This window comes from Muntiacus reevesi, chromosome 18 (genome assembly GCF_963930625.1).
Source record: "Muntiacus reevesi chromosome 18, mMunRee1.1, whole genome shotgun sequence".
In the NCBI taxonomy this organism is placed as follows: domain Eukaryota; kingdom Metazoa; phylum Chordata; class Mammalia; order Artiodactyla; family Cervidae; genus Muntiacus; species Muntiacus reevesi.
In genome coordinates this window covers 31,458,590-31,468,800 of record NC_089266.1, presented here as the reverse complement: position 1 = coordinate 31,468,800, position 10,211 = coordinate 31,458,590, and the positions used below count along the sequence as shown (strand labels likewise).

Below are 10,211 nucleotides of genomic sequence, written 5' to 3'. Positions count from 1 at the left end.
ATGATAAAAACTATGTACCCTATTATCCCCCAGATGCACACACTTTCAGACCGCTGTAGGCCCCTCAGGGGGCCAGCAACCCGGGAGCAGGACCTCTGACGGCCTTTTGGACCGGGCACCGGAGACCCGAGCCACTGTGCGGCTCGGCATCTGGTGCGGCTCGGCGTCAGGCGCGGGCGGGGGCGTGCCGGGGGGCGTGCCCGGAGGCGGGACCAAGGCGGTGATGGCCACGCCCCTCGGCCGTGCGAGAGGCCGAGCTTGCTGCATTGCAGCCGCCGCGGCGCCGCTCGGCTCCTCACTCCCAACAATGGCGGCTCCGAGCCCCAGCGGCGGCGGCGGCGGCGGTGGCTCCGGGGGCGGCAGCGGCACCCCGGGCCCCGCGGGGTCCCCGGCGCCCGGCCACCCGGCCGTCAGCAGCATGCAGGGTAAGGAAGGCGGCGGCGCCGAGACCCCGGCCCCCCCTGGCTCGGCCGTCCGCGTCGTCGCGGCCTGTCTCCGCGCCGCGGACGCCCCCGGACCCGGCTGAGGAAGCGGCCGTGCCGCCCGCGCCGGCCAGCCTCCCTCCTCCCCTGCCTTCCCGGGCTCGGCCTGGCTCCCGGCGGCGGGCCGCGGCCTCCGCCCGCGTCCGCGCGGCCCGGGGCTTCCCCCGCCGCCGGCCGCCGGGCCCACCTAGAGTCCGACCCGCCCCCGCGGCCCCGCTTACCTGGCGCGCCCCGCCCGCCTTTCCGGGAACGCGCGGCCGGGCGGCGGCTGGAAGCGCTCGGGCCTGGCCTGCGGTCCCGGCCGCTGAGGGCGGCGGCGGCGTCTGGGCCCCGCGCCCCTCTGCGGCGCCCCGGCCCTCTCCCCGCCGCCGTGGGGCCCGCGCAGGGCCATCTTGGTCCCGCGGGCGCCGCCGAGACCGGCCGCCGCGCTGACCTCTGCGCTTCGCGCGGGCCCTCTGGACCCTCGGTTTGCAAACTTTTGCAGGGTTTCCGCGCGCCGGGCGGGGCGCGGGGTGACTCCGGCCTGTGCCACCTGTGAAGGTAACGAGACAGTCCTTTGCCCGGGAGCGGCGATTTGTTTCTGGCCGGGGGTTTCTGTGCTAGCGTTGCATGCGGACCAAATAAATAAATAAAACTGGGAATTGGGTTTAAAGGGAGAGATCTGGGACCTCGAAAGGCGGGGGTCAAGAGTAGGTCTGCGTGGGGCTGCACACCTGGACGTGCCCTCCTGAGGAGTGACTTGCCCTACCGGGAACGCCTGTGCGCTCTCTGTAGCTCTCCACTGGCGGTGTTGTTAAAAAATACTAGGCCCCAGCCCATCAGGGACCGTTTCCTTGAGTTTACTGGGGAATTTTGAGCAGTCACATTATTTTCGAAAACAGGGAATCTCAGAAATTTCCTGACAACTTTCGCAAACTACTTGCCTTCTTCAATAGCTAACAGAATCAGTGGGGGTAGCCTTCATGGTCAGTGTGGCCATGGTTACTCTTTGATGAACATTTATCTAAAGGGCTTTGAGATCTGTCTTAGGCGTGTGTGTAGTTAGGTTTGACATTTATTGAGTCTTTCGGGTTTATGCCAGTGTGATTCAGGAAGCAAGAGTTGGGGATTTTTGTCATTTTTACTCCCTGTCCCCCTCCTCTTGGGATATACATAAGGAACAGAGAGGACACTTTCTGTGCAGGCCCTCACATGATTAATTGGAATTGAATTAGTTCCTGGATGCCACTGTGTTGCACAGTATACAGATGAATACAGGATGCATTTCCTGATCTTTCCATTGGGCAGTCTAGTTGGTGGTGGTGAAATGAAACAGTAAAATGACAACTTAAGATTATATTGCATATCCAAGATGAGTGACTTATAGAGCTTATAAGTATGCAAGTTTTGGGGGTTTGAGAGTAGGGAGGCTGATAGTTTGAAAAAGCTGTAGACATTTATTTTCCAAAAAATATTAATTGAGCGTCTGTTTAGTGCCAGGCATAGTGCTCTATCTCATAGTGCTCCTTATAGGAAAGAGTGAATCAGAAAGCCTTATTCTTGATGGAGCTTATTCTTCAGGTAGGATTGGGGAGGGAAGACAGTGCAGATAAATAAAAACTGCTAATTGAGAAAAGTGTAATGAAAGTAACAGGTTGGGGTAGAATTTGATAGGGGAGGGGGGAGTCTACTTTGATAAGGTGGTCTCAGAGAACCTGTCTGGTAAGATTACTCTTGTGATAAAGAAGAGGGTTCTAGGCAAAGGGAACCATACATGTGAAGATTCCAAAAAGTGGAAAAGAGCCTGGAGTATTCTAGGAACTCAGAGAAAAGCGTCATGGTTAGCGGTTACTCGGATGCTCTCCATTTTCCTCCTCCCAACCCCTGGGTTTTGATATCCAGTCAGCTGACCTTTCTAATACGCAGTTTTGTTGTTGTTTAGTCACTCAGTCGTATCTGACTCTTTGCAACCCCATGAACTGTAGCCGGCCAGGCTTCTCTGTCCATGAGGTTTCCCAGGCAAGATCCTGGAGTGGGTTGCCATCTTCCTTCTCCAGGGGATCTTCCCCACCCAGGGATTGAATCCAAGTCTCCTGCAATGCAGGCAGATTCTTTACTGCTGAGCCACTGGGGAAGCCCCTAGTAAGCAGAACCCAGTTTAAAAGGGAGAGGGAGGACTTCAAGACTTCTCTTTGAGCTCCTAATGAATTTTCTTTAGTCAGTGCTGTGTGTAGCCTTGATTGATTCAGGAACCTGTTATATCTTCTTGAACTGATCTCGATTACTCAGAATGAAGAGAAGCACTTGAAGCTCTTGGGATGTTCTCTTGTACAACCCAGGTTACAAACCATGGGCTTAAGCAGCTGGATAGGATTTTCATTTGTCTTGTGATGTTAGAGCCTCCCCTCCCCTCCTTCACCTACCAGATCTTTGGCTTTAGGTCAAACTTGTGATCCTTGGTTGTTTGGTAAATGCCACTCCTTCCCCCACCCCCCCTCTGAACATGGTCAGTTGCCACCCCAAAGTACTGTTTCTCTGGAATTGTTAAATGACTGTGCTCATTCGAGTAGTGGGGTTCAGTTGAGGGGCCACGTGGAATACACATCATCTAACAGATATCGTGGTCGATCTGTGTGATGAGCATTGTGCTGGACACTGGATCACTCTTCACACTTTCTCATGGTCTGAGGTTTGTGACCCAGGAGTGGTCTCAGTTGAGAATTATTGTTTTTTAATATAATGCTTGAGTTAAGCCAGAGCTCTGGAGTCCTGGATTTGAATCTCTCCATCAGGATTTACAAATTCTGTGATCTTGGGCAAGATACTTAACTTTGCAAGTGTCGGTTTCTCCATTGGAAAGTAGGAATACAGCTTACTTTACAGGAACTTCTAGAATGCAGATACAGCGTGGGCCTGACATACAATTAAGTATGTGATCAATACATATTAGCCATCATCGTTAATAGCAACAGTGCTCTTACTTATTATAGTCTAATTAATTGTCTCTTTCATTATTAGCAGATGAGTCCCAAACCCCTCATCATGGAGTTTCTTTAGCTTCGTTATCATTGGGTTCTACCCTTTTCTGTGAACTGTTTATTTCCATTTTTCATTATTGAGCATTTCTGTTCAGAATGTTCTCAATGAGTAGGCTTCCTGAGTTCAGGTAACTGCTCTGCCATGTGCAAGCTCTGTGACTTTGGCAAAATTACTGACCTTTTCTGAACTCATCTGTTTTTCATTTGTTAAAGTAGGAATAATACTTACAGGCCTGTTGTGAGAATCACATTATTAGATTAATGCTTATGAAAGTGCTTTGAAAATTGTAAAATCTCTACACGTATATAAAGGTCCTTCCCAGGTAGTAGTAAAGAACCCATCTGCCAGTGCAGGAGGCTAAGAGACAGGTTTGATCCCTGGGTCGGGAAGATTCCCTGGAAAAGGGCATGACAATCCACTCCAGTCTTCTTGCCTGGAGAATTCCATGGATGGAGGAGGCTGGCGGGCCGTAGGGTCATAAAGAGTTGGACATGATTGAAGCGACTTAACATGCACGCACACATACATATGTAAGGATTGCTATTAAACATGGTTTGTTAAATACTTTAGTTAGTAGTCCCTTAAAAATTAATAGATTTTAAAAAACAAGAAGTTAAATTTATTATGGGAAACTTAAAGCAGGGAAAAAATAAAACATCTGAAACTTTACTTAGGTAGCTGAGAAATGTCAGTTTTTAAAAAATGATTAGGATAGTTAGAATCTGTAAATGTGTGTGAAAAACAGAGGCATCTGTAAAGTACTTGTCACAGGAAACGGTTATAAATTATATGTTGTAGGTGCCTCTGACTCAGTTAATGTGCTTATCTAGGCAGTTTTTCTTTTTTTGAGTCTCTAATGTATAACATGTATAATACATGTATAACATGTATGTTTATATAACAGTAAGCTTACAGACTAGCCCATTCCTTACCCATTTACCCTCAGCTGAACATTTTACAAATGTTAGTTTAAGTAAAAAGATGATAATTGATTGTTAAAAAAAAAAATAAAAAAATAAAAAAGATTGTAAAAAAAAAAGTGAAAAGATTGATTCTGCTTTTAAAAAATATACAAAATAATGCACAGCATAGCAACCATAGTTAATAATATTGTATCACATATTTGAAAGTTGCTAACAGAATAGATCTTAAAAGTTCTCATCACAGGAAAGTTCTTTATGTACAATGATGATTGTTAATTTGACTTACTGTGTGGTGATCATTTCTCAATATCGACACAATACAAACATCGAATCAAGTCGTATACTTGAAACTAATAGAACGTTATGTCAGTTACACCTCGTTAAAAATTTTATAGAAAGAAAACACAAACACACACACAAAGCTTACAAGCGTAACGAAACATATCTGTTGAGGAAAAGTGAAAATTTGAATCGGTATGCTTTTTTCTCCCAGTAATATTTGCATATACAAAATTAGTATGAAATGCCCTAATTGTGATTCTATTTGACTCTCTTTCTGTCTGTACCATTTACCAGAGGGGTGTGCCTTAATCCTAATTAAAAAAAAAAAAACTGAATGGTACACAGGGATAAGGTTCCAAACCTTGGAGTGGCTTGCTTTTCCTAGTGTGTTGGAACACACTTTCACCGTTAGTTTGACATGACCTGAAAAGTAAAATTCAGCTCAGGAAATTGGTGCCCCCTTAAAGCATGTGATGTGTTTCTCTATATTCCTTAAAAAGGAGAGTAACCCTAGTATTAAATTTAAGAAAGTAGAAAAACATAATGGTTTCAAGATACTTATTTTCTCATGTTTTCCTTAATGTCCCTTATCAGAGTGTGTATTGACACTTGTTTAAAGTGGTGTATGAGAACCCTGTATTTTGAGTCATGTTTCTTTTTTTGTAAATTTCTCTTTTCCTATTCTATTTCTGTTAACCTGATTTGAGAAGCTTGGATTGACTTGGGCCCATAGAGTTTTTCTTATTTTTAGGGGTCTGGAAATCAGATCAACTCTATTGCACATAATTCAGATGAACCTGTATCACTTGGAGATCTGAAAAGCCCACATGATACAATCTGAGGAAGTATAATTCAGATTTAAAGTCTGGAAGGGAAACTAATAGTTATCACAGCTCTTTTTTCACTGTCTTGCTTAAGTTGATGCTCATAAGCTCTCTTTAAGGGTAGGTGGGCATGGTCCCCTTTCTTAGGTAAGGGAATAAACATTTAAACTGAGGGATTTGCCCTGGTGAAAGTGGGTTTTAATCCACCTGGTGACAGGTAGCCTTTGCTCTTCTTTTCTAGGCTTCCTAGCATGAGGCAAGATGGTATTTCAGCGCTTAGTTACAAAACCGGAGTCAGTAAGGTAGTCACCAGCCACAGCGAGGAAAGGAGGTGGGCATACGGGACTGACAAGATCCTCAATGTTAATCGTGAGTGAGTAGTTCTGGATGATGCAGATAACCTGGAGTTACTCGATTAAGGTGGGTCCCTTTGCGGTTTGAGAAAGGTGAAGTCAGGAAAACTCAAGAAAGTAACCCAGCAGGAAGTCTGTGGAACTCTTAAGTACAGTGAAAATACAAGGTCTGGATAGGCTTAGATAGGTGCTTAGATGTTAGAGCCGCCATGGTGTACTGTGAGTGACTTTACAATTGAAGGCATGCGCCAGAATTCCGAAGTTGGAGTTGCAAGGTGACCCACTGCCGGCGTCTTCAGCTGTGTAGGAGGCGGGTGTGGGCGCTTGGTCTGTGGCCTGACCCAGGAAGCAGGCAGCTGTGGTTATATGTCAGGTTGGCTTTGTACTGTAGTTGTCATCCCTTTTCAGCATTTCTAGAATCCAGGGTGTCCGGAAACCATGAGGTGCTACTGAGGAGGTGGGCAACTACTGAGACCCCTGCCCTGCCCGCCCGCTCCCCTCATTATACCCTTGCCCAGACGAAGAGAAGGGGGATGGTTGCTGTGCCCCACGAGGGCCATTCGACAAGCAGCTTTACATGTGGACACGCTGTTTCAAATTCTGAGATCTCTTGATGTTATTGTTAATCTTATAAATGAGGAAACTGGGGCTCAAGTGAGATGACTCGTTAGAGTTTCAGTTGGAACTAGAACCCAGGCCTGACATTCTTCATTTTGTTTTCTACTTTCTCAAATGCTGTTATGCCTTTGGTTTTAATATACACTTACACACATCCTAAACAGCCTTTTAAAGTGTTGCAGACAAGCTTGCTTTATCTGCTAAGTACAGTAAATTGTAGGTTTCCAGTTATGACCAGTTAAGGGTTCTCAGGATTGGGGCTAGAGGGTGAGAATGAGGGGAACAAGCAGGAGAAGCCTGGTGAGTAAAAGGAGAAGAAACCAACCCCCCCCCCCCCACCATCTTTATTTCTTTTGTTGGCTTGCTAGCACCCTGCCCTGTGTATCTCTGTATTTCATTCTTGGGTTTCTGAGATTTGGTGAAAAGAAATTTGGTTGGGGCCAGATAAAATGAAAAGGACTAAAATTTGAAGCAGGAGATCAAGTAAAATTAAGGCCCTGGGTACAGACACAAAGTTAAAGAGTGCAGCACCTGAGATTTGAAAATTTGACCTGTTACTAGCAGTGGATTCAGCTGCTACCTGCTACTCTCGGAGATGCAGGACTCAGAGCATATGCATGGAAAGACAGAATTGAGACGTAATTTGTGAGACCTCAAAAACTGAGCATATGTGAATGAATATTAATGGACTAATTACAACAGTCTCAAATTTGCTTTTTATGAAGTTGAGGATATTGGAGGTTTTCCTCCCCATTTCTTTCTCACCATCTTTCTTTTATTGTACAAGGTTGGTGGTGGCTCCCTTGACCCTGCCCTGCCCATTGAACATCATAAGCTTTTTCTCATCTGTACTGGAAGCACCAATTCTCTGACCTTGGCGGGTTCTTCTCCATGTTTATATAATCTCTCCCTATATAGTTTCTCCCTCTCTACATATGTGTGTGTGTGTGTGTATGTGTTGTATATATATACATGTACATGTATATGTATATATATAGTCTTAGAGGTCTAGAAAGATTTAGCTAATAACTTTTTATCTGACTTCATCGGTAAGATGACATGGAATTTCAAGGAAAAGGCAAGTCGTTCTGTTCCAGTTTCTTTAGCCTGTGCTTGCCCACGAACCCCAGGTCAGTTAGCAGATCTTTTCTGAATGAGGAATGTAGATATGAGAGGGATGTAGGTATGAGTCCTTAGAATCTGTTCACCTGGTCACTTCATCCATAACTAGGTTAGTCTGTAGTTTTACTTCGAGAATGCTACCCCCTCTGTTTCTAGCTACATGCATGGATTCTGTACTGATTACAGAACTTCCAAGTTTTGAAAACTTTTTAGCATCTAAAGGGCTTAACTTCTAATGTGTTTGGGGAGTAATTGGTGACATTTCTAACATTCCCAGTTACATATGCCTTAAACTTTTAACTATTCATTATACTTTTATCCTGTAACTTATTTTTAATACTACCATACAGATCCTTCTCATTCTTCTTCACATACCTTTCAGATTTATTTTTCCTGCTCCTTTCCCCATTCATATTGCTGTTCAGTTCACCTCTTCTCTCCCCTTTTATTTTTGCTACCTAGTAGCAACTACTGAGTGTCTTTAGAGCTAACAAGAGAAAAGTAACTATCAAATTGTTTCATTGTTTTACCAGCTCCTCTGCAGTCTGCAGGTGAACTTCCCCCTCCCTCTTCCAGTGGCGGGGGTGGGAGATGGGCCTCTGAGCTCCTTCATGTTCCTCTTCTGCAGTTGCTTCCAGAACGCACACTGTCGGCTCCCATTCCTCCTGACTTGTGCCCGGTGGGACGCTGGCTGGCTTTTAGTTGCTTAGGTTCATAAGACCCACAGAATCCTTTCCCCCTACAGCATGTGGGGTCTTTCTGGATCAGGGATCAAACCTATGTCTTCTTCATTGGCAGGCCGTTTCCTATCCACTGCGCTATCAGGGAAGTCCTATAACTTAAAATCCTAAGAATTTTGATAGCTGGATGGGAGAGATAATCCTTTTTTGTCCTGGCTCTTTTTCCTACAAGTTTTGATTGAATTTGTATAAATACACTTGAGCAATACTCATTCTAAATTTGACTTCTCCATTTTGTTCCCCAAAGCAATAAAAAAAAACAGAGGTATAGGTAGACCACTAAGAAAACTGGAAATTCACCCAATAGACTTTGAGGGCAAATGAATACATATTCATTTGTATTTTGGAAGTCTTTTGTTTTGAACAGCTTATTTGACTGGGTGCATTTTACAAAATTACATCTATGTAAATGTATGTGGAAGGTATAACCGGATCTAATTGAATTTGAAAATATATTGATGTATCTAAGGAGAATTCACAGGTTTTCTTCCTATAACTCCTATAGTCCTACTTATCATTTCTAGGGACATGGTCTTTTTTCAGGCCTACTTTAGAGAATTTCAGCACCTCTTTAGTAGTTCACTGTCTTATCATTTGAAGTTAGCTCATTGGCAGAATGTTGCTATGTGTGTTTAGCTTTTACAATTTATTAACTACCAAAGCTTTTGAATCGGGGTAGTAATCAAATAGTTTCAAGTCTGTAATTTGAGTTAATAAAATGTGATTTGTTCTGAACGTGTAGATTGAAAAAATCGATGAAGCTGCCTTAAAAGTTACTATTAACTTCTAAGGGCTAATAGCTATTCTTTTTATTGAATAGATGTGAAAAGTAAGGGTAAAGACAACATAACTCTTATAATTTGAACTTGATTTCAGTTCCATATAATTATAAAAGTACATCTACATCAGAAAGAGCTGAGTTTTTAAAGAAAGCCCATGTGTTATAGTTATCTCTGTGATGGTGGAGGTTATGTGCTTTGAACTGTTCTTGAATGTAATATAAAAATGCAATGTCATGTTCTAATTTTGGTTTGTTTGATTTACAGTAAATGAACTGGAACTTATCTCTTTTACTTTAGGCTTTCAGATAAACTTCTCTGAAAAGGCACAAAGTAAGCTACACATTTTATGATATTATGCTGCTTACTGTTTTCATATCCATCTTGGTATTGGGAGTGTGTCCACTATTGTTTCAACTAACCAACCATAGCAGTCTTACTTTGAAAGAGCTTCCATTTTTCATTAGTCTCCCAAATTAAAAAAAAAAAAACAATCTGTGTTATATTCTTGATTGTAAATTGTTTTTGGTTTTTACTTTCACTTGCAGTTGACCTAGGAGAAACATGTAGGTATTCAAATGTATATAAGTATAGAAAGAGATATATAGATATAGACATAGACAAATATACTAGATTTAGAAAGATATATGTTCATAGTATATAGTTGTATAGAAAGATGTACAGAGATGCTTAGACTTAGCCAATTTAAATCACAAGTTGAAGAAAGTTCACTTTTACGATTGGAGTGCAAAGAAGTATATAGTATAACTGTACTCTGAGACTTCATGCTTTAAAGTTCACTTATTTTAAAGCATGCATTTAATGAATTTAAAATTTTTTTCTTTAAAAACAAAGCTTTTTTTGTTTCTCCTTTCCACTCCCCTAAAAATAGACCAGGGTTGTATATTAGAGCACCGGTCTTCATAGACTACAGAATAGGTTTTCTATAGGAAAGCAAAATTTCTAAAGCTAAAACGAATACATTTTAAAGTTAAATGTCATTTGTATAAAATGCAATATGAAAAAGTCTCAATTCAAGAAGACTGTTCTTTAGTTACCACAAATATATC

At 43.1% G+C, this 10,211-nt stretch overlaps 1 protein-coding gene across 1 annotated transcript in view; it reads left to right on the top strand.

The window, feature by feature from the left end:
• Positions 1-269: 269 nt before the first annotated feature.
• Positions 270-10,211, top strand: part of MAP2K4 (mitogen-activated protein kinase kinase 4) — an 80,609-nt gene continuing 70,667 nt past the window's right edge. The window contains exon 1 of the mRNA XM_065908499.1: positions 270-425. Within this exon, the coding sequence (XP_065764571.1) occupies positions 308-425 (118 nt within the window). The 5' untranslated portion in view covers positions 270-307. The remainder of the gene's footprint in view (positions 426-10,211) is intronic.